At 47.2% G+C, this 24,341-nt stretch overlaps 1 protein-coding gene across 1 annotated transcript in view; it reads left to right on the plus strand.

Moving 5' to 3' along the window:
• Positions 1-20,875: 20,875 nt before the first annotated feature.
• The window catches only part of f2 (coagulation factor II (thrombin)), a 99,078-nt gene continuing 95,612 nt past the window's right edge, over positions 20,876-24,341 (plus strand). The window contains exon 1 of the mRNA XM_068045941.1: positions 20,876-21,001. Coding sequence (XP_067902042.1) covers positions 20,926-21,001 — 76 coding nt within the window. The 5' untranslated portion in view covers positions 20,876-20,925. The remainder of the gene's footprint in view (positions 21,002-24,341) is intronic.

Raw genomic sequence — 24,341 nt, forward strand, 5'->3', positions numbered from 1 at the left:
GCAGCGAGATGCCCAGCATACTCCAGCTCCGGGAAGCTGGGAGCAGCAAAGTCCTCGATGAGGAACATTAGGGAAAGACAGCACTGGCAGAGTACAGTCCAAACCTCCCTGCTTACAAGACCACCCCCGATGTCACACCGGCGGAACAAAGCTCCTGTGAGTGACCAGGCCAGTTTTCTCAGCCCAACAACAGTGCAACAGTTGGTAAACACTACGGGTCTGCAGGAAGATACCCAAGGGCTGTGACTGGTACAGACACCTGGACTGGTAAGCAACATACAGTTTTCATGGATTTAAACAGTGCCTGCATTAACATACGGCACAGTGGCGCAGTGGTTAGCACCGCAGCCTCACAGCTCCAGGGACCCGGGTTCAATTCTGGGTACTGCCTGTGTGGAGTTTGCAAGTTCTCCCTGTGTCTGCGTGGGTTTTCTCCGGATGCTCCGGTTTCCTCCCACAAGCCAAAAGACTTGCAGGTTGATAGGTAAATTGGCCATTATAAATTGTCACTAGTATAGGTAGGTGGTAGGGAAATATAGGGACAGGTGGGGATGTTTGGTAGGAATATGGGATGAGTGTAGGATTAGTATAAAAATGGGTGGTTGATGGTCGGCACAGACTCGGTGGGCCGAAGGGCCTGTTTCAGTGCTGTATATTTAATCTAATCTAATCATACATAGCATTAAGTCCACTACGCGATTTGTTTCAACCTTGGGGTACCTTTCCAAGGTCAAAGCTGACCTACTGTTTCTGCAGGAGTGTGGAATACCACACCTCAGCACCTACAGGCAATGGCCATGATGGTAATCCCATGGGCCTTCGATCTCACCAGGGGGTAATGATTCCTGTTCCTCTGGCCTGGATATTCTGCTGTGCGGAGGCAACTTAACCATCTCCAAAGTTAAGGAGGTGGTGGGTGGTCGCCACCTCGGAGCAGACGTAGTGTATAAAAATACTCCGCTCAGGTTAATCAACGTGTACGCCCCAGTTTAATGCAGCGAGCCGCTGACTGTCCTCCAGCAGCTCCCATTGCTGCTGGCAATGTCCAGACCAGTCATTCTAGGCAGTGACTTCAACTGCATCATCGATGCGGCTGGACGATCCGGCAGGGCCGACAGTCACATGGACGCCATGTCTAGACTTCTGATGGAAGCAGTCAAGAACGCTAAGCTGCACAACGTTTTCAGCAACCCCACAAATGGAGCACCGCATAGATACACCTAGTTGAGGCCAGTTGGGGCCATCCATTCCAGAATTGATTTCCTATTTGTGTCCCGAGCGTTCATGGTCAGCTCCACTGAAGTCAAGCCAGTGTTCTTCTCCGACTGGCCAACTGTAACTTACAGGACGACCAGAGGGTTGACAGGGGGACATGGAAGCTGAACGTGAATCTGTTGACCCCAGAGAGCACTGAAGAACACAAAAGGGATTACAGAGAATCGTGAAACACCTCCTTGAGTCGCCGACACACTGGTGGGAAGCAATCAACGTGAACATCAAGAGGTTCATCATCCTCAAAGGGGCTCAGAGGATGAAAGAGAGACAGAAGGAAATGTCCCAACTCTGGAAAAGCATGCAGAATCTGCTCCGGCTGCAGTCAATGGGGGTCGAGGTCAAGGGGGATTTCCAAGAGGTGAAGAGCCAGCAGGCCTCACTTTTTGTCGCAGAGACCCCCACGATCATGTTCCGGTCCACAGTCCACTCCGTGGAGCAGGATGAGACGTGCTCGCATTTCTTCTTCCAAAGGGTGCACAGAGAGAGCTCTGTGATCAGCAGCCTGAAGGAAGAGGGTGGCTCGGTGACGTCATTCACAGTCTGACATACTAAGGACCAGCAAATCCTTTTATGCTGGCTGCACAATGTGGAGCCCTCAGACAGCACGGCCTCCCAGTCCTCCCTGTCCTCTATCACGGAGGTCTTAGATGATAGTACGTGGGAGAGTCTGGACAAACAGCTAACTCTGGATGAGCTGACAAAGGCCGTACGGTCCTTTGAGACGAGTAAACCTCCCAGAAGCGACAACTTAACAGTCGAGATGTATTCGATTATATGGGCCTGGATCAGCCCAGACATGCTGGAAGTGTTTGCTTCTGGCCAACAGCATGTCAGAATTCATGACGAAAGGCATCATCACCCTCCTCTACAAACGGAAGGGGGAGAGGGCGGAAATCAGAAATTGCAGGCCCATTTCATTGCTTAATGTGGACTACAAAATTCTGTTCAAGGTCTTCACCAATTGGGTCAAATCTGCTCTGGAGTTGGTGATTCACCCTGACCAGACCTGTACTGTACCTGGCAGGAAGATTTCTGATTGTCTCGCGCTACTCAGGGATACAATCGCCTATGTACAGGACAGGAGGGTGGGCACCTGCCTCATCAGCTTGGACCAGGAGAAGGGTTTTGACAGGATACCACACGTCTATATGATGGACATGCTCTCTAAAATAAGGTTTGGGGAGGGAATCTGCAATTGGATCACACTGCTGTACACAAACATTAGTAGTGCGGTTTCAATCAATGGGTGGGAATTGGAAAGTTTTTCTATCAAATCTGGAGTCAGGCAGAGCTGTCCTCTCTCCCCTGACATGCATGATTGCTGTATTGAACCTTTTGCCGAGTCCATTAGGAAATAAGAGGGGTGACAATCCCAGGCAGCGGAGACGCTCAGGTCAAAGCCTCCCCGTACATGGACATCACCATCTTCTGCTCGGATCCGCTGTCAGTTTGCAGACTGATGAGCATCTGCGACCAGTTCGAACTGACCTCGGGAACCAAAGTTAACCACGGCAAGAGTGAGGCCATGTTCTTTGGGAACTGGGCTGACCAATCCTTTGTCCCATTCACTCTCAGGTCAGACTACCTGAAGCTGCTGGCGATATGATTTGGAAGGGCCAGGGCATGTGTCAAAAACTGGAAGGAGCATATAGCCATGGTGAAACAGAAACTGGGCATGTGGGAACGGCACTCAATCTTCATTGTGGGTAAGAACCTGGTCATCAGGTGCGAGGCGCTCTCAGTGTTACTGTACGTAGTGCAGGTCTGGCCCATACCCCACTCCTGCGCCATGGCAGTCACCCGAGCCATTTTCTATTTTATCTGTAGATCAAAAATGGACCATGTCCACAGGGACATGATGTTCAAACCTCCAGATAAAGGGTGAAAAAGCATACCAATCGTTGCTCTCATCCTGATGGCTAACTTTGTCTGCGGCTGCATCAACCTGTGCACAGATCCCCAGTACACAAACACCAAGTGACACTATGTGTTGAGGTTCTATATGTCCCTGGTGTTACGAAGGATGGGTCTGGCCACATTGCGATGGAACGCTCCATTCTGTTGGACCGTTTGTACACCTGGCCCTCACGGAAAAGTTTGTGCAGAAAAACACCATTGGCCACGTCCATCAGGCAGTGGTCTGCACGTAACCCTGCTTGAAAAGGAGATGGTGGATTCTGTCGGATGGTTCCCCGAGCAGACTGCCAAACTCATTTGGCAGAATGCCTCATGACCAGAATTTTCAAACATGTACCAAGGCATAGCTTGGCTTGTGGTGAGAAGGGCCCTCCCCATCATGTCCTTCCTGCACGCCCGGAGTGACACTGCCTCCGCACGATGCCCTCGAGGTGACTGTGGTGGGGAAGAGACGGTTGCCCACCTCCTTTTGGAATGTGTCTTTGCAAAGCAGGTGTGGAAAGAGATGCAGTGGTTTCTATCGAGGTTCATCCCAAGCATCTCTGTAACACAGGACTCAGTGCTCTATGGCAGTTCCCAGGGATGCACACCGAGATAAACATCAACTGCTGCTGGAAGACCGTCAACTCGGTGAAAGATGCTCTTTAGTCTGCTTCAAACTTGCTGGTTTTCCAATGCAAAGAATTGTTCACGACAGAGAGTTGCAGACTGGCACATTTGAAGGTCCAGGACTTTATGCTGAAGGATGCACTGAAGTTTGGGGCAGCTGCCATAAAGGCTCAATGGGGAAAGGCGTCTGTGAAAGGCCTTCCCGCCATAGTATACCGAAGGACTGGAATCCGTGTACAACCACTGGGGCTGTACACACCAGAGAATGTTTGACATAAAATGTAAATGTACACTGTAAATATAACCTGTAATGGCAAAGGTAATGAGGGACCTCGTGTATTGTGTGGGAAAAAAATGATCTTTATTGCACTTTATGAAACGCCCAATTTGAATTGTCTGTAACGTAGTTTAACAAATTTTGTGAACAAAGTATATTTTTGGTGAAAAAAAAAATGTGTACCTCACAGTGACTCCTCTCCCTCAGTAGGAGGATTGTCCAGTGTTTACCTCACAGTGACACCTCTCCCTCAGTAGGAGGAGGTCCAGTGTGTACCTCACAGTGACTCCACTCACTCAGTAGGGGGAGGTCCAGTGTTTACCTTACAGTGACTCCTCTCCCTCAGTAGGAGGAGATGCAGTGTGTACCTCACAGTGACTCCTCTCCCTCAGTAGGAGGAGGTCCAGTGTGTACCTCACAGTGACTCCACTCACTCAGTAGGGGGAGGTCCAGTGTTTACCTCACAGTGAATCCTCTCCCTCAGCAGGAGGAGGTGTGGTGTGTACCTCACTGTGTCCCCTCTCCCTCAGTAGGTGGAGGTGTGGTGTGTACCTCACTGTGTCCCCTCTCCCTCAGTGGGAGGAGATGCAGTGTGTACCTCACAGTAACTCCTCTCACTCAGTCGGATGAGGTGTGGTGTGTACCTCACTGTATCCCCTCTCCCTCAGTAGGAGGAGGTGTGGTGTGTACCTCACTGTATCCCCTCTCCCTCAGTAGGAGGAGGTGTGGTGTGTACCTCACTGTGTCCCCTCTCCCTCAGTAGGAGGAGGTGTGTTGTATACCTCACAGTGTCCCCTCTCCCTCAGTAGGTGGAGGTGTGGTGTGTCTGTCACTGTGTCCCCTCTCCCTCAGTTGGAGGAGGTGTGGTGTGTATGTCACTGTGTCCCCTCTCACTCAGTAGGAGGAGGTGTGGTGTGTACCACACTGTGTCCCCTCTCCCTCAGTCGGAGGAGGTGTGGTGTGTACCTCACTGTGTCCCCTCTCCCTCAGTAGGAGGAGGTGTGGTGTGTCTGTCACTGTGTCCCCTCTCCCTCAGTTGGAGGAGGTGTGGTGTGTATGTCACTGTGTCCCCTCTCACTCAGTAGGAGGAGGTGTGGTGTGTACCTCACTGTGTCCCCTCTCCCTCAGTAAGAGGCGGTGTGGTGTGTACCTCACTGTGTCCCCTCTCCCTCTGTAGGAGGAGGTGTGGTGTGCACCTCACTGTGTCCCCTCTCCCTTAGTAGGAGGAGGTGTGGTGTGTACCTCACTGTGTCCCCTCTCACTCAGTAGGAGGAGGTGTGGTGTGTACCTCACTGTGTCCCCTCTCCCTCTGTAGGAGGAGGTGTGGTGTGTACCTCACTGTGTCCCCTCTCCCTTAGTAGGAGGAGGTGTGGTGTGTACCTCACTGTGTCCCCTCTCCCTTAGTAGGAGGAGGTGTGGTGTGTACCTCACTGTGTCCCCTCTCCCTTAGTAGGAGGAGGTGTGGTGTGTACCTCACTGTGTCCCCTCTCACTCAGTAGGAGGAGGTGTGGTGTGTACCTCACTGTGTCCCCTCTCCCTCTGTAGGAGGAGGTGTGGTGTGTACCTCACTGTGTCCCCTCTCCCTTAGTAGGAGGAGGTGTGGTGTGTACCTCACTGTGTCCCCTCTCCCTTAGTAGGAGGAGGTGTGGTGTGTACCTCACTGTGTCCCCTCTCACTCAGTAGGAGGAGGTGTGGTGTGTACCTCACTGTGTCCCCTCTCACTCAGTAGGAGGAGGTGTGGTGTGTCTGTCACTGTGTCCCCTCTCCCTCAGTTGGTGGAGGTGTGGTGTGTATGTCACTGTGTCCCCTCTCACTCAGTAGGAGGAGGTGTGGTGTGTACCTCACTGTGTCCCCTCTCCCTGAGTAGGTGGAGCTGTGGTGTGTACCTCACTGTGTCCCCTCTCCCTCAGTAGGAGGAGGTGTGGTGTGTACCTAACTGTGTCCCCTCTCACTCAGTAGGAGGAGGTGTGGTGTGTACCTCACTGTGTCCCCTCTCACTCAGTAGGAGGAGGTGTGGTGTGCACCTCACTGTGTCCCCTCTCCCTCAGTAGGAGGCGGTGTGATGTGTACCTCACTGTGTCCCCTCTCCCTGAGTAGGAGGAGGTGTGGTGTGCACCTCACTTAGTCCCCTCTCACTCAGTAGGAGCAGGTGTGGTGTGTACCTCACTGTGTCCCCTCTCCCTCAGTAGGAGGCGGTGTGATGTGTACCTCACTGTGTCCCCTCTCCCTCAGTAGGAGGAGGTGTGGTGTGTACCTCACTGTGTCCCCTCTCCCTCAGTAGGAGAAGGTGTGGTGTGTACCTCACTGTGTCCCCTCTCACTCAGTAGGAGGAGGTGTGGTGTGTACCTCACTGTGTCCCCTCTCCCTTAGTAGGAGGAGGTGTGGTGTGTACCTCACTGTGTCCCCTCTCCCTTAGTAGGAGGAGGTGTGGTGTGTATGTCACTGTGTCCCCTCTCCCTGAGTAGGAGGCGGTGTGGTGTGTACCTCACTGTGTCCCCTCTCCCTCAGTAGGAGGAGGTGTGGTATGTACCTCACTGTGTCCCCTCTCCCTCAGTCGGAGGAGGTGTGGTGTGTACCTCACTGTGTCCCTCTCCCTCAGTAGGAGGAGGTGTGGTGTGTCTGTCACTGTGTCCCCTCTCCCTCAGTTGGAGGAGGTGTGGTGTGTATGTCACTGTGTCCCCTCTCACGCAGTAGGAGGAGGTGTGGTGTGTACCTCACTGTGTCCCCTCTCCCTCAGTCGGAGGAGGTGTGGTGTGTACCTCACTGTGTCCCCTCTCCCTCAGTAGGAGGAGGTGTGGTGTGTCTGTCACTGTGTCCCCTCTCCCTCAGTTGGAGGAGGTGTGGTGTGTATGTCACTGTGTCCCCTCTCACTCAGTAGGAGGAGGTGTGGTGTGTACCTCACTGTGTCCCCTCTCCCTCTGTAGGGGGAGGTGTGGTGTGTACCTCACTGTGTCCCCTCTCCCTCATTTGGAGGAGGTGTGGTGTGCACCTCACTTTGTCCCCTCTCACTCAGTAGGAGGAGGTGTGGTGTGCACCTCACTGTGTCCCCTCTCCCTCTGTAGGAGGAGGTGTGTTGTGCACCTCACTGTGTCCCTTCTCACTCAGTAGGAGGAGGTGTGCTGTGTACCTCACTGTGCCCCCTCTCACTCAGGAGGAGGCAGTATGGTGTGCACCTCACTGTGTCCCCTCTCCCTCTGTAGGAGGAGGTGTGCTGTGTACCTCACTGTGTCCCCTCTCCCTCATTTGGAGGAGGTGTGGTGTGCACCTCACTTTGTCCCCTCTCACTCAGTAGGAGGAGGTGTGGTGTGCACCTCACTTTGTCCCCTCTCACTCAGTAGGAGGAGGTGTGCTGTGTACCTCACTGTGCCCCCTCTCACTCAGGAGGAGGCGGTATGGTGTGCACCTCACTGTGTCCCCTCTCCCTCTGTAGGAGGAGGTGTGTTGTGCACCTCACTGTGTCCCCTCTCACTCAGTAGGAGGAGGTGTGGTGTGTACCTCACTGTGTCCCCTCTCCCTCAGTAGGAGGCGGTATGGTGTGCACCTCACTGTGTCCCATCTCCCTCAGTTGGAGGAGGCGTGGTGTGTACCTCACTGTGTCCCCTCTCCCTCAGTAGGAGGAGGTGTAATGTGTACCTCACTGTGTCCCCTCTCCCTCAGTAGGAGGAGGTGTGGTGTGTACCTCACTGTGTCCCCTCTCCCTCAGCAGGAGGAGGTGTGTTGTGCACCTCACTGTGTCCCCTCTCCCTCAGTAGGAGGCGGTATGGTGTGCACCTCACTGTGTCCCCTCTCCCTCAGTTGGAGGAGGCGTGGTGTGTACCTCACTGTGTCCCCTCTCCCTGAGTAGGAGGAGGTGTGGTGTGTACCTCACTGTGTCCCCTCTCCCTGAGTAGGAGGAGGTGTGGTGTGTACCTCACTGTGGCCCCTCTCCCTCAGTAGGAGGAGGTGTGGTGTGTACCTCACTGTGTCCCCTCTCCCTCAGTAGGAGGAGGTGTGATGTGTACCTCACTGTGTCCCCTCTCCCTCAGTAGGAGGCGGTGTGATGTGTACCTCATTGTGTCCCCTCTCCCTCAGTAGGAGGAGGTGTGGTGTGTACCTCACTGTGTCCCCTCTCCCTCAGTGGGAGGAGGTGTGGTTTGTACCTCACTGTGTCCCCTCTCCTTCAGTAGGAGGAGGTGTGGTGTGTACCTCACTGTATCCCCTCTCACTCAGTAGGAGCAGGTGTGGTGTGTACCTCACTGTATCCCCTCTCACTCAGTTGGAGCAGGTGTGGTGTGTACCTCACTGTATCCCCTCTCACTCAGTAGGAGGAGGTGTGGTGTGTACCTCACTGTATCCCCTCTCACTCAGTTGGAGCAGGTGTGGTGGGTACCTCACTGTGTCCCCTCTCCCTCAGTAGGAGGGGGTGTGGTGTGTACCTCACTGTATCCCCTCTCACTCAGTTGGAGCAGGTGTGGTGTGTACCTCACTGTGTCCCCTCTCCCTCAGTAGGAGGAGGTGTGGTGTGTACCTCACTGTATCCCCTCTCACTCAGTTGGAGCAGGTGTGGTGTGTACCTCACTGTGTCCCCTCTCCCTCAGTAGGAGGAGGTGTGGTGTGTACCTCACTGTGTCCCCTCTCCCTCAGTAGGAGGAGGTGTGGTGTGTACCTCACTGTGTCCCCTCTCCCTCAGTAGGAGGAGGTGTGGTGTGTACCTCACTGTATCCCCTTTCCCTCAGTAGGAGGAGGTGTGGTGTGTACCTCACTGTGTCCCCTCTCCCTCAGTAGGAGGAGGTGTGGTGTGTACCTCACTGTATCCCCTCTCACTCAGTAGGAGCAGGTGTGGTGTGTACCTCACTGTATCCCCTCTCACTCAGTAGGAGCAGGTGTGGTGTGTACCTCACTGTATCCCCTCTCCCTCAGTAGGAGGAGGTGTGGTGTGTACCTCACTGTGTCCCCTCTCCCTCAGTAGGAGGAGGTGTGGTGTGTACCTCACTGTATCCCCTCTCCCTCAGTAGGAGGAGGTGTGGTGTGTACCTCACTGTGTCCCCTCTCCCTCAGTAGGAGGAGGTGTGGTGTGTAACTCACTGTGTCCCCTCTCCCTCAGTAGGAGCAGGTGTGGTGTGTACCTCACTGTATCCCCTCTCCCTCAGTAGGAGGAGGTGTGGTGTGTACCTCACTGTATCCCCTCTCCCTCAGTAGGAGGAGGTGTGGTGTGTACCTCACTGTGTCCCCTCTCCCTCAGTAGGAGGAGGTGTGGTGTGTACCTCACTGTGTCCCCTCTGACTCAGTAGGAGCAGGTGTGGTGTGTACCTCACTGTGTCCCCTATCCCTCAGTAGGAGGAGGTGAGGTTTGTACCTCACTGTGTCCCCTCTCCCTCACTAGTAGGAGATGCAGTGTGTGTTCTTTTTGATACCTTGTCTTTTGGCATGTAGCACTGTCACTGTGTTAATATTTGATCACCTGTTTTCTGAATTCTCTCTTCTCTCATACTGCTGACGCTGGATGTTTGTTCACTTTATTTTGTTCTCTGATGTGTCTCAACTCAAAAGTAAACTGTGTGTTGTACCCTTGCAAATATTGCCCTGAAAATGCAAATAATCTAAAGAAACCTTGATGGGAACAAATTCACATTGATTGAAACTGAATGATTAAAAGGAATTTTTTAAAAATATTTTCGTGGTGTAACTAGTGTGTAACGTGATGTAATAATCAGGGATCAGCATTGCAACGTTGCATGGTCAAAACTGTCATCTGAATGTTTTCATCCCGTATTCTTCATCTATCTGACTTGAGCCCAGCATAACCTGCTCCCAAGCCACTGCTAATGTAACTCAGCATCACTGGGAGATTGACCCTCTGATTTCTCTTCTCTCCACTGCTCGGAGACATCACAACATCCACTGTTTCTGTGCAGTATGACTCTATGACTTGGTAAATCCACACTTGACACAGTCTAAATGAGCATCTGAAGGGCACAGACCTCAAACCTGTACACTAGCATATTAGCATTCAGCAACACCATGCTTCATCCCTGTATTTTTTGTGTTCCAGCAGCAGTTTTTTCAATTAAAACTCCCTGTTCCCATTTTGCTTCATTTTCAAGCCCTTACGTTGGGTCAAAATCGTGGAACTCCCTTCCCAACCTACATGGTTGATGTACCTACATTCGAAGGACTGCAGCGGTTCAAGAAGTCAGCTCACCAGCACCTTCTCAAGGGCTATTAGGGATGGGCAATAAATGTTGGCCTAGCCAGCGATGCCCACATTCCACGAACGAATAAAAAAATTATCTCTCTCCCCCTCAGAGTTATTTAATATGACTCTTATTTTCGTATCATCTGCAACTTTGGACACCACTTCGTCTAGACCTGTATCCAAATTATTAACGCACAGAGTAAGCAGAAGTAGTCCCATAACAGAACTTTGGGAGACAACACTACCCGTTTACAGCTGCCCTGAGAAACTACCCTTAATTCCGACTCTCTATTTCCCCCTTCCAACCAGTTTTTAGTTTAACATCTTACCCTCTCTGTAGATCCAGATCCCCTGATCCGTTGAATAATCTTCTATGTGGCACCTTATTTAAGACTTTCTGAAAGTCCATTGTCATGCCCAGTAAAGACAAATCATATTCCAGACCCTCAACACCTTATGAGTGAAAACAATTACTCCTCAACTCCTCTCATATCCTTCTGCCAATTACTTTAAATCTATGTCCCCTGGTTATTGACCTCTCTGCTAATGGAAATAGGTTCTTCCTATCTACTCTAGGCCCCTCAGAATTTTAGACACCTCAATTAAATCTACCCTGAGCCTCCTCTGTTCAGCCTATCCAATCTTTCTTCATCGTTAAAGTTCTCCATTTCTGACAACATCCTCATAAATCCCTTCTGTACCCATGGTAGTGTGATCACATGCTTCCTGTAATAAGGTGACCAGAATTGCTGCAGTACTCGAGCTGCAGTCCAACTAGCATTCTATACAGCTGTAGCATAACATCCTTGCTCTTCTTCTCTGCCTTGGCCAATAAAGGAAATTCTCTTGGATGCCCTCTTACCCACCAAGAGCAATGAATGACCTCATAGTGAAGGTGCCCCTAGGCATCAGCGATCATAACATGATTGAATTTTACATTCAGTTTGAGGGAGAGAAGACTTAAACTTAAATAAGGTCAATTATGAGGGTGTGAAAGCATAGCTAGCTAATGTGAACTGGCAAAGTTGGTTAAGGGATAGGTCAATAGCCATGCAGTGGCAGACATTTAAAGGGATATTTCAGAATACACAGAATAGATACATTCCAACGAGAAAGAAAAATTCCAAGGGGAGGACTCACCATCCGTGGTTAACTAAAAGAGTTAAAGGTAGTATCAAACTTAAAGACAAATTGTGCAAAAATGGGTGGCAAGTCAGAAGATTGGACAGAATATAATAAGCACCAACGAATGACTAAAAGATGCATAAGGAGGGAAAAATTAGAGTACAGGAGAAAGTTGGCTAGAAATATAAAGAGTATCTATAGATATTTTAAAAAGAAAAGAGTTAACAAAGTGAGCGTTGGTCCTATAGAAAGTGAGTCTGGGGAATTAATAAGGGAAAATAAGGAGATGGCAGATAAATTGAACAGGTATAAATTGAACAGTGCTTGATAGCCTTCCATCACTTTACTGATGATTGAGAGTAGACTGAAGGGGTGGTAATTGGCCGGGTTGAACTTGTCCTGCTTTATGTGTACAGGGCAATTTTCCACATTGTAGCTGTACTGGAACAGCTTGGCTAGGGGCACAGTAAGTTCTGGAGCACAGGTCTTCAGTACTATTGCCGGAATGTTGTCAGGGCCCACAGCCTTTGCAGTATCCAGTGCCTTCAGTCATTTTTGGATATCACGCAGAGTGAATCGAATTGGCTGAAGACTGGCATCTGTGAAGCTGGGGACTTCAGGAGGAGCCTGGGATAACAGGAAACGGAGAGTAGACATAAATGGGTCATTTTCTGGTTGGCAAGATGTAACGAGTGGTGTGCTCCATGGATCAGTGCTGGGGCCTCAACTTTTTACAACTTACATAAATGACTTGGATGAAGGGACCGAAGGTATGGTTGCTAAATTTGCTGATGACACAAAGATAGTCAGGAAACAAAGAACAAAGAACAGTACAGCACAGGAACAGGCCATTCGGCCCTCCAAGCCTGCGCCGATCTTGACGCCTGCCGAAACTAACACCTTCTGCACTTCTGGGGCCCATATCCCTCTATTCCCTTCCTATTCATGTATTTGTCAAGATGTCCCTTAAACGTCGCTATCGTATCTGCTTCCATCACCTCCCCTGGCAACAAGTTCCAGGCACTCACCATCCTCTGTGTAAAAAACTTGCCTCGCACATCCCCTCTAAACTTTTCCCCTCGCACCTTAAACCTATGTCCCCTAGTAACTGACTCTTCCACCCTGGGAAAAAGCTTCTGACTATCCACTCTGTCCATGCCGCTCATAACTTTGTAAACCTCTATCATGTCGCACCCCCACCTCCGTTGTTCCAGTGAAAACAATCCGAGTTTTTCCAACCTCTCCTCATAGCTAATGCCCTCCAGACCAGGCAACATCCTGGTAAACCTCCACTGTACCCTCTCCAAAGCCTCCACGTCCTTCTGGTAGTGTGGCGACCAGAATTGCACACAATATTCTAAGTGTGGCCTAACTAAGGTTCTGTCCAGCTGCAACATGACTTGCCAATTTTTATACTCTATGCCCCGACCGATGAAGGCAAGCATGCCGTATGCCTTCTTGACTACCTTATCCACCTGCGTTACCACTTTCAGTGACCTGTGGACCAGTACGCCCAGATCTCTCTGCCTGTCAGTACTCCTAAGGGTTCTGCCATTTACTGTATACTTCCCACCTGCATTAGACCTTCCAAAATGCATTACCTCACATTTGTCCGGATTAAACTCCATCTGCCATTTCTCCGCCCAAGTCTCCAACTGATCTATATTCTGCTGTATCCTCTGACAATCCTCATCATTATCCGCAACTCCACCAACCTTTGTGTCGTCCGCAAACTTACTAATCAGACCAGCTACATTTTCCTCCAAAGAAATTGTGAAGAGGACATAAGGAGGCTACAAAGGGATATAGATAGGTTAAGTGATTGGGCAAAGATCTGGCACATGGAGTATAATGTGGGAAAATGTGAAATTGTCCATTTTGGCAGGAAGAATCAAAAAGAAGCATATTATCTAAATGGTGAAAGATTGCAGAGCTCTGAGAAGCAGAGGGATCTGGGTGCCCTAGTGCATGAATCGCAAAAGGTTAGTATGCAGGTACAGTACATAATTAGGAAAGCTAATGTTATTGTTTATTGGGAGGGGAATTGAATACAAAAGTAGACAGCTTATGCTTCAGTTATACAGGGCATTGGTGAGACCACATCTGGAGTACTGTGTACAGTACTGGTCTCCTTTTTAAGGAAGGGTGTAAATACATTGGAAGCAGTTCAGAGATGGTTTACAAGACCAATACCTGGAAGGGTGGGTTGGCTTATGAGGGAAGGTTGGACAGGCTAGGCTTGTATCCTCTGGAGTTTAGAAGAGTAAGAGGTGACTTGATTGAAACATATAAGATCCTGAGGGGTCTTGACAGGATGGAAAGGATGTTTCCTCTTGTGGGAGAATCTAGAACTAGGGGTTACTGTTTAAAAATAAGGGGTCACCCATTTAAGACAGAGATGAGGAGAAATATTTTCTCTCAGAGGGTTGTCAGTCTTTGGAACTCTCTTCCTCAAAAGGTGGTGGAAGCAGAGTCTTTGAATATTTTTAAGGCAGCGGTAGATAGATTCTTGATAAGCAAGGGGCTGAAAGGTTATTGGGGGTAGATGGGAATGTGGAGTTGAGGTTACAATCAGATCAGCCATGATCTTATTGAATGGCCGAGAAGACTCGAAGGGCCAAGTGACCTACTCCTGCTCCTAATGTGTATGTTCGTATGTATGTTTGTATGTTATCTACCTGTCCTGCTACCTTCAGGAGTCCGTAGATATGCATTCCAAGGTCCCTCTGTTTCGCTACGTTCCTCAGAATTCTACAATTTATTATGTGTTTCCTTTCCGTGTTTGCCCTCCCCAAATGCATTACCTTACACTTCTGTGGGTTGATTTCCATTTGCCACTTTAATGGCTACCTGACTAATCCATTGATATCTTCCTACTGTCTACAGCTTTCTTCCTCTCTATCAACCACACGGCCGATTTTTATGTTGTCTGCAAACATCTTAATCATGCCCCCCTACATTTAAGTTTAGATCATTGATAAATATCATGAACAGCAAGGAACCCAGCACTGAAGCCTACGGAATCCCAGTGGAAAGAGCTTTTCAGTCACGAAACCCTTCAACCATTACCCTTTGCTTCAAGCCACTGAGCCAATTTTGAAGCCAACTTGTCACTTTCCCTTGGATCCCATGATCTGTTAATTTTCTGACCAGCTTGTCATGTTAGACCATTTCGAAAGCCTTGCTAAAATCCATGCAGACTACATCAAAAATGCTACCTTCGTCAACACTCCTTGTTACCTCCTCAAGAAATGTAAACAGACATGACCTTCCCTTAACAAATCCATGCTGAGTGTCCTTGATTAATCTGTGCCTTTCTAAAAGACGATTTACACCGGCAGAATTTTTGCCAATAATTTGCCTACCACCGAGGTTAGGCTGACTGACCTATAATTGCTAGGGCTATCTCTTCCTCTCTTTTTAAACATCAGTACAATGTTAGTTGTCCTTCAGTCCTCTGGTACCACACCTGTAGCTAGAAGGGATTAGAAAATAATGGCCAGAGCATCCACTAATTCTTCCCTTGCTTCTCTTAGCCTGGGATACATTTTGTCCAGGCCTGGTGATTTATCCATTTTCAAGGATGCTAAACACCTTAATATTTCCTCCCTCACTGTTTTATCCCAACCAATATTTCACACTCCTCCTGCTTAACTACAATGTTCGCTTCATCCCGCTCTTTTGTGAAAACAGCCAAAAAATATTCATTAAGAACCGTGCCCACGTCTTGACTTCCACACACAAGTTACCTTTTTGGTCTCTAATTGGCCCAACTCTTTCCTTAGTTATCCTCTTGCTCTATATGTATTTATAAAACACATCTGGGTTTTCCTTGATTTTACATGCCAATGTTTTTCATACCCTCTCTTTGCCTTGTAATTCCCTTTTTAATTTCACCCCTGCACTTTCTATACTCCTCTCCGCTTTCTGCAATATTGAGCCCTGGTATCTGACACAAGCTTTTTTTTTGTCTTATCCTACTCTGTATGCTCTTTGACATCCTGAGGGGTCTATATTTGGGAGTGCCACCCTTTTTCTTAATGGGAACATATTTATTCAGACCTTTTTTACCTCGTCCCTTATTTTCTCGGAATTTCACTTATTTTTATCATTTTTTTCATATTTACAGACTATGCCTTCCCGCTTAATTTTAGTTTGTTTTTAATTTCCTTATTTCTCTGTGACATCTTGAGACTTGAAATAATTTTTTTTCTAATGATATATATTTATTCAGTTGGGAGATTGACATGATGTCTGGAGAAATGGCATAAATTGTCTGAAAATGGCTGATTACGCTGTTTCTCTTAAGAAAGTGCTGGGCCTACTTCTTTGCAATTCAAAGGGTGCATCCTCAATACCATGGAAACAGCCACTGGGAGTGAACCTGATGTGATACATTTGTTACAATTCAGTTCAAACTGGCAGTCAGTAAGACAGTTTGAACACACAGACAGAACACACAGTCAGCTGTGGTGTCAGCACTGAAAAAGAGGTCTCAACCATTTAAACTGAAGGGAATCGGATTTTTGTCTGTTTAATTACTATCTCTTGAAATTCTAAAACGTCAAGCCAAGACAGAGATCTCTGGTAATTTAAATTGAAGAAAGGGAAGTTAGACTGTGACAATCCTTTATCCCTAAAAAACTCTAAAGTCAGGTTAATTCTGTTGAAAGTATTTGCAAGTCATTAATTGTTGAAATTCGCTGGACTTCGAACAACATTCTGCGAGGACTTTGAACAACATTGGACTGTAAATTTGCAAGGACTCTAATTTTTCTATTTTTAAATGTTCATATTGTTTAAGAATTTGGTTCTTTTAATTAAAGAGTTAATTTGTTGATTTAAAGACACCTGCTTTGGTTAGCCTCATTCGGGGGTTAATAGATGGTACAATTTGGTGGATCTTTCTTTAATTTGGGAAGTTTTTAAATGACATGTTAACCCATCTGTGGAATGATGGGATTGAATTAACAGTGCATTGGTCCCACCGCAATCAGAATCGTATATTTTGATTGGGGGCTTTGACAGGAGTGGTCGTTCGTAACAAATGGTATATATTTATTCAGTAGGAGAGTGACATGATGTCTGGAGAAATGGCATAAATTGTCTGAAAATGGCTGATTATGCTGTTTCTCTTAAGAAAGTGCTGGGCCTACTTCTTGAACTGCTGCAGTCCATGTAGTGAAGCTATACCCACAGTGCTATTAGCTAAGGAGTTCCAGGATTTTCACACGGCAACACTGAAAGAATGGTGATATATGTCCAAGTTATTGTGATGTAATTTGTTGTTGGTTAGATATGTAAATAGACTGTAAGCATCATTACAGGATGTGATGTCACAGGTTGCACAGCCTCATGTAGCAGCCATAGATGATTGACGTTTGTAAATAAACTCCAGTTACCGTAACCCACAGACCACAGTCTTCATTCGGTACAAAGAGTATAGTAACCCGATATTACATAAGTCAGGATGGTATGTCACTTCAAGGGGGATTTAGAGGTCATTTGAAAGTGATGATGTTCCCATGCACCTGCTGTCCATTTTCTTCTAGGGGGTAAAGATCTCCCGCCGAAGTAACAGTGAGGGATCAGGAGAATATCTGCAGAAATTCAGTGTGAGTGTGTCAATAGGATTTAACAGCAATACACACTAAAGGGGCACTGTCTTCATATGTTTGTTATTTAGGAGGGTGAAAGGAAATACACAACATTGTACTGTAACAGTTTTACATAGTTTTGTCGTGGGTTATGAAATGGTTTTCTTAAACATCTTCCCGCCTCTTTAAAAAAAAAACAGTTTCTTGTAGTCAGACTCAGACACGTGGGGTAGGATAATATCGCCGTGACGGGGATCCCAGCGGTGGGCGGGAAGACCGGACGAGACCTCGGCTCAGCCCTCTGTCCAATCCCCGATACAATTCCACGGTGAGCAGCCTTTTAACTGCCTGCTGTCCAGTGCGCCGCCCCTTGAAGGAATGAGCTCCCACCTCCAGAGCTGCCGGCCAATCAGAAAGCCTGCAGTATCACTCGGATTAATATGGTATTAATATGGGAAATGATAAACAGACTGTGACAGGAAGGTACAGAGCGTACAAATCTAAGAGTTCTACTAGTTCTGACCGCACTTCAGCCCCATGCTCTTGATCTTTGGGAACCCGGTGTGGAGGGGTGGAGGCTGGGAAGAGGATCTCCTTGACAGTCTGCTCCTGAGCCTGGCCAAGGAGGCAATTTACAGGTCCAGGCTGCGGCCCGTCAGGGGGTCCGTCCGCCCTGTTTGCCTGTTCCTCTTCCGCGGTTACGTTCGCGCCTGGATGTCCCTGGAGAAGGAGAATGTGGTGTCCGCCGGTACGCTTGAGGCCTTCCGCGACCAATGGGCACTGCATGGGCTGGAGTGCGTCATCAATGCTGAGAATAGCATTTTAATTTGAGTTTTTGGTTCATTTATCTGATTTTAATAAGTTATTTTAAAATGTATATAAAGGAGGGCTGGGGAATAAAGGCTCTCTCAACAAAAATATAAAAGGGGCCTGTGGTATAAAGGCCACCTTAAAAAAAACGAAAAAAAAAACGGGGTTACATACAAAGTAAAAAAAAAGCAGGGTTTGGGGATTTGGTGATGGAGGGGTGGGGTCTCACGGTGGGATGGGGGGGGGGTGGTGATCAATGCCTGGAGGCCCTGGATTGCCCCCAAAGGAGGGGTCCTGCCGCGAGCCCACTAACAGCCTGCCAGGTCTCACCTCGCAACATCTCCATGCAGCGACGGGCTCCTCCAGCTTCAATAAAATCGGAGTGGAGGCAGGAGGTTGACCTGAAGTGGCCATTAATTGGCAGGGGACCAGGACAACGGCAGGCACACCGCCCCTCGCAATCTTTTGTGCCACCCTGCCTCTGTTCCTTGCCCATGGAGCAATGAACAATGAATTTTGAATAACACACAGACATTCTACTTTCCAACAGGTGCAGCCTCCCATAACTGTCTGGACACAACAGGAAAACCATTTTGTATTTCTCTAAAACCACAACAAAATTGTGTAGAACTGTTATGAAGTCCTTATGTGTGACTTCAATGCAACATAATGTTGTATGTTTCTTTTCACCCTCCTAGAAACATACAACATAGAAAAATAGGGGCAGGAGTAGGCCATTCGGCCCTTCGTGTCTGCACCGCCTTTCAATACGATCATGGCTGAATCATCCAAACTCAGAACCCTGTTCCCGCTTTTTCCCCGTATCCCTTGATCCCTTTAGCCCTAGGAACTATGTCTAACTCTTTCTCGAATATATTTAATGATTTGGCCTCAATTGCTTTCCGTGGTAGTGAATTCCACAGGTTCACCACTGTCTGGGTGAAGAAATCCCTCCTCATCTAGGTCCTGAATGGCTTACTCCTTATCCTTAGATTGTGACCCCTGATTCTGGACTGCCCCGCCATCTGGAACATCCTTCCTGCATCTAGTCTGTCCAGTCCTGTTCGAATTTTGGTAGGTTTCTATGAGATTCCCTCTCATTCTTCTAAACTCTAGGGAATACAAGCCTAATTGACCCAATCTCTCTTCATACATCAGTCCTGCCATCCCAGGAATCAGTCTGGTGAACCTTCGCTGCACTCCCTGCATAGCAAGGACATCCTTCCTCAGATAAGGAGACCAAAACTACACACAATACTCCAGATGTGGTCTCACCAAGGCCTCGTATAATTGCAGCAAGATATCCTTGCCCCTGTACTCGAATCCTCTCGCTATGAAGGCCAACATACCATTTGCCTCCTAAATAACAAACATGTGAACAAAATGCCCCTTTAGTGTGTATTGCTGTTAAATCCTATCTCCACACTGGCACTGAATTTCTACAGCCATACCCTGATCCCCTGCTGTTACTTCAGGAGGAGATGTTTACCCCTAAGAAGAACATGGGCAGTAGATGCATGGAAATGCCATCACCTCCAAATTCTCCTTGAAGTGCTATAGCAACCTGACTTGGCCATATATTGCTGTTCCTTCACTATTGCTATGTCAGAGTCCTGGAACTCCTCTGCTAACAGCAGCTTCACCACATGCAGGAAGCATTCCCACTGGTCTTCCGGACCCCTGAGCTTAGTGCAGGTCTGAAACTGAACGACCCCATAGTGCCTGGGACTGTTGAATCACTGTTGACCTGTTCCATTTCAACACTCATCTCTGTGTCATTCACTGTTTGTTCCTGCTCCAAATATTTAAACAACTCAAGGCGAGTTTATGAAAACAAAGAATGAAAGAGCTTGCATTTCTATAGCACCTGTCACTATATCAGGCCATCCCAAAGTGCTTTCCAGCCAATGAAGTTCTTTTAGAGAATAGTTACTGCTGCAATAAACAATCCCATAAACAGCATCGAGATAATGACCAGATAACCTGTTTTAGTGATATTGATTTCGGTCAGACGTGTGCACAGTCCTTAATGGAGCAGACTGAGCAATGATTGGGTGAGGACTGGGAGTTGGTCTTTGACTTATACTCTCAGCTGAAGCTTTCTGAGTTGGCAAAAGAAGAAATTAAGATTAAAAATATAATCAAATAGGGATGGGGCAAATATACGCACATTGCAACTTAAGGCAGTGACGGAGGTCTCACGAACCTCTCTGTGAACAATTTATTTCCATGCTGTAATAATTCTACTCATCCTCTGCTGAATTTTAATGATAGTAGCCCATACTGCAGGGCTTTGTTGTTAAGTCTTGTATTATCTTGAGCACAGATAGCAGCACCAGTGGGTTCTGGTGTTGCACAGGACAGTTGTTAGACCTCGGTTCGAATTCCCTTCCTCCTGCTGACTTCATACTGTTGCGGAAAGTCGTTTACAGAGACGTGCTTTGATTTGCCCTGTATGATTAGTGTCACAAGCATCCCTGAGTTGTTCATGCTTCAGCCATGGTTCTGTAGGTAGCACTGTTGTCTCTGTACCTGAAAGTTGTGGATTCAAGTCCCACTACAGAGGTTTAACTATATAATCTGGCATTCTAGAGTAGTGCTGCTCTGGGAGGGGTGTCATCTTTTGGATGAGATACTAAACCGAGGCTCAATCTACCCCCTCACTTGGATGTAAAAGTTCCCATGGCACTATTGCGAAGAAGAGTAGGGGCATTTTTCTGTGCATCCTGGACAATATTTATCCCTCACCCAGCATCAATAAAACCGATTATCTGATTATTATTTCATTCTTGTTTGTGGGAGCTTGCTATGTACCTATTGGCTGCTGTACTACATTACAACAGTGACTATACTTCAAATGCACTTCATTGGCCAAAAAGTGTTTTGAGGCATCCTGAGACATGAAAGGCGCTATATGAATGCAAAATCTTTCTTTCTTTCCTCCTCACCTGATCAATGCCAAACAGAAGTTTGTAGTCCTTTCACTGGCCCAGAGCATAGGGGAGAGAATAGCTTGTTGGCTTGTGCAACGCGACCTGTCTGTGTTGCAATCTGCCCTCTGCCGACCTCGGTGTACCATTAACCAGAATGTTTTTTCAGCCTGTCTGTTAGCTGCAGTCTTCCATCAGCGGTTAGCAATCATGTGGCTAATCAGAGACTCTCTGGTTGTACAATTTTTAATCCTTTCTGTTGCCCAGCTTTGCCGGTCTGACAATGGTATGTATGATGATTTTGTTAAAAGTTTTGTATTTATAAGAGATGTTAATTGGGTCTTCTGTTCTCTCAGAAGACTGGGGTCCAAACGGATTGCTTAATCTCGGCGACAATAATTTAACGGAGGGAAGGAAAGGATGGATGGAAGTCAACAAAAGCCCTTGAGTGAGGGCTAGAATATAAAAGAGAAGGAATTATGCTTCAGCTGTACACAGCCTTGGTCAGAACCTATCTGGACTATTGTGTTCAGTTCTATACACCACTCCACAGGAAGGATGTGTTGGTGGTCTTGGATGGGGTACAGCGCAGATTCATCAAAATGATACTGGGGCTTAAAGAGTTAAATTATGAAGAAAGATTGCACAAACAGGTTGTATTCCCTTGAGTTTAGAAGAGTGAAGCGTGATTTAATTGTGGTGTTTAAAATGATTAAAAGATTCGATGGAGTAGATGCAGAGAAGCTAGGGAACCAAGAACAAGGGCATTGGAGCTAGAAACTTTAGGAGGGAAATCAGAAAGCAACTTTTCCCACAAAGGGTGGAGGAAATCTGAAGTTCTCTTCCCGAAAAGACTGTGACTGCTGGGACAATTGAAATTTTCAATGCTGAGATTAATATATTTTTGTTAGTTAAGGGTATCAAGGGATATGGATCAAAGGTAGCTAAATGGAGTTGAAGTGCAGTTCAGATATGATCTAATTAAATGACAGTGTTGGCTCAAGGGGCTGAGTGGCCTACTCCTATGAGTACTCCAATGCAATTCTGGGCACACTGACAAAATGGAAAATGGCACTAATTCTCAAGAGCTTTCATTTGTTAATCCTGACCTTTGCTTTCAGTGAGACGTCCGTGAAATTGGATCAGGAGTTTATTTGAAAGGTGCAGAACTGATTAGTATTCCTATATTTTATTTCTATACTTACCCATAGTGAAACATTTTCATGCGGGAGAGTTGACAATCACTATCATGTGACTACGACATTTCTGGTGCCCACATTAGAACTGCAGAAGGTTGAAAATAATATTTACGTTTCACCTGATTTCTCCATTTCCCTCCTCTGCTGAAGGCAAGTATAGAATTCCATCAGTGCTGGATGTCCCTCCAATACCTTGTCCATCTGCTTTCTTTGCATGTAAGTCATGATGGTGTGCATCTGTAGGGTAATCGGCCATGAGAAGAATTAGAGCCGATCAGGATCATAGGAACAGGGGAAGGTCATGCAGCCCCTCAAGCCTGCTCCACCATTAAACTAGATCATGGCTGATCTGCACCTCAACTCCATTTACCTGCCTTAGCTCCATATCCCTTGCTATTCTTCCCCACAAAGATCTAGTGATTTCAAACTTGAAAGGGCCAGTTTTCCCAGCATCCACATCTATGACCTACCCAGCATCATTGGCTCAGTAGACACTCTGTACCGAGGAGCCCTTGGAAGAAATCTAAATTCTATCTGATTTTCTTTATATTGTTTTATTCTCTCCATTACACCTGTAAGGGATTCTGAACACAGAATTATTATCATTGATTAACAAAGCCTTTCTCGTTGCAGTACATTGGAGAGCCCAATGTCTACTCTATGAAATAGTTTTGACATGGTGTGAGGCCACCTTAACCCCTAATCAACACCATGCCGTTACAGGAAGCTGTTGAGCAGAGGCCAGGCACTTGCCTGTGGGGATAGAGAAATACCCATGAGTTGCTTTTGCAAATGTTCTGGTAGAAGGCTGTACAACAGCAATGTCCACATCATAGAAGCAGGCCCAGAGCTGCTTATCTTGGCAGTGGAGTGATGTGTATGCAAGGAGGCCACATGAAGAAATGGCAAGGATAGAAAACATTACAATAGATTCTTCAGGTATGTGTAAAGGAAAGATTAGCAAGGACAAATGTAGGTCAATTACAGGCAGAGACAGGAGAATTTATAATGGAGAATAGGGAAATGGTGGAGAAGTTGAACAATTAGATTTAGATTTAGATATACAGCACTGAAACAGGCCCTTCGGCCCACCAAGTCTGTGCCGACCATTAACCACCCATTTATACTAATCCTACACTGATCCCATATTCCTACCACATCCTCACCTGTCCCTATATTCCTCTACCACCTACCTATACTAGGGGCAATTTATAATGGCCAATTAACCTGTCAACCTGCAAGTCTTTTGGCTGTGGGAGGAAACCGGAGCACCCGGAAGAAACCCACGCAGACACAGGGAGAACTTGCAAACTCCACACAGGCAGTACCCAGAATTGAACCCGGGTCGCTGGAGCTGTGAGGCTGCGGTGCTAACCACTGCGCCACTGTGCCGCCCTTTGTGTCTGTCTTCATGGAGGAGGATACAGAAAATTTCCCAGAACCAAGGGGCTTGTAAAAATGGGTAATTGAAATAAATTAGTATTAATAAAGAGGTAGTATTCAAAATATTAACTAGATTGAAGTTGATACATCGCCTGGACCAGGTGAGCGACATCCCAGTGTGTTGAAGGAGGTGGCTATTGTTATGAAAGTGCCTCTGAGTTTTGTTGAACATGTTTTTGAGGATTCATTTTTGAAAGATGGAAGAAATGTTAAACTTTGGGGTTTTCAAAGAGGGCCATGTAAAGGCCACTTGACTTTGACAAACATTCCCTAGACATGTTTTTTATAAGGGGCATTGAGAGGTCTTGTGAGGAAAACAAGACTTTCTGGGAAAACACTTGACTTCCAGCAACAACAAGTCTTTCCAGGAAACCACCTGACTTCCAGCTCAATAAACAACAAAGAACTTTGGACACCTGGAGAAGTTGTTTTCAAAGAAGTGACAGGTCAAGATTGATGGAGGTCCAAGAGGCTGACCTCCTGTTGTCGGTTTGCTTTTGAATTGTTTTGAATTGGGGTTGAACTGTATAAAAAGGAAGAGAACTTTGAGGGAGAGAAGAGAATTCCCAAGGAAGGCGAAAGGACCACAACCCAGCTCAGCTTTCCAGAGTTCCGAAGAAGGGTCACTGACCCGAAACGTTAACTCTGCTTCTCTTTTCACAGATGCTACCAGACCTGCTGAGTGGTTCCAGCATTTCTTGTTTTTATTTCAGATTTCCGGCATCCGCAGTATTTTGCTTTTATTTTAGTGTTTAATTCAGCTTTCCAGCAGCTCTCTAAATGACCCCAAGAAGTTCACTGTGTCAAATCATATCGTTTCCTGTCTTTAAAGGAAAGCCTGCTAAATTAATTCTCAACGCTGCCTGAAAAGAACTATTCTAAAAGATCCCAGTGACCCGTCTATGTGTGCTCGGAGGTGAGACTGTATGCCAGTTTTGGAACACAACATATCTCATCTGTTTTTTTCTTCAAGAATGAGCAAGT

This window comes from Heterodontus francisci, chromosome 14, assembly GCF_036365525.1.
Source record: "Heterodontus francisci isolate sHetFra1 chromosome 14, sHetFra1.hap1, whole genome shotgun sequence".
NCBI lineage: Eukaryota > Metazoa > Chordata > Chondrichthyes > Heterodontiformes > Heterodontidae > Heterodontus > Heterodontus francisci.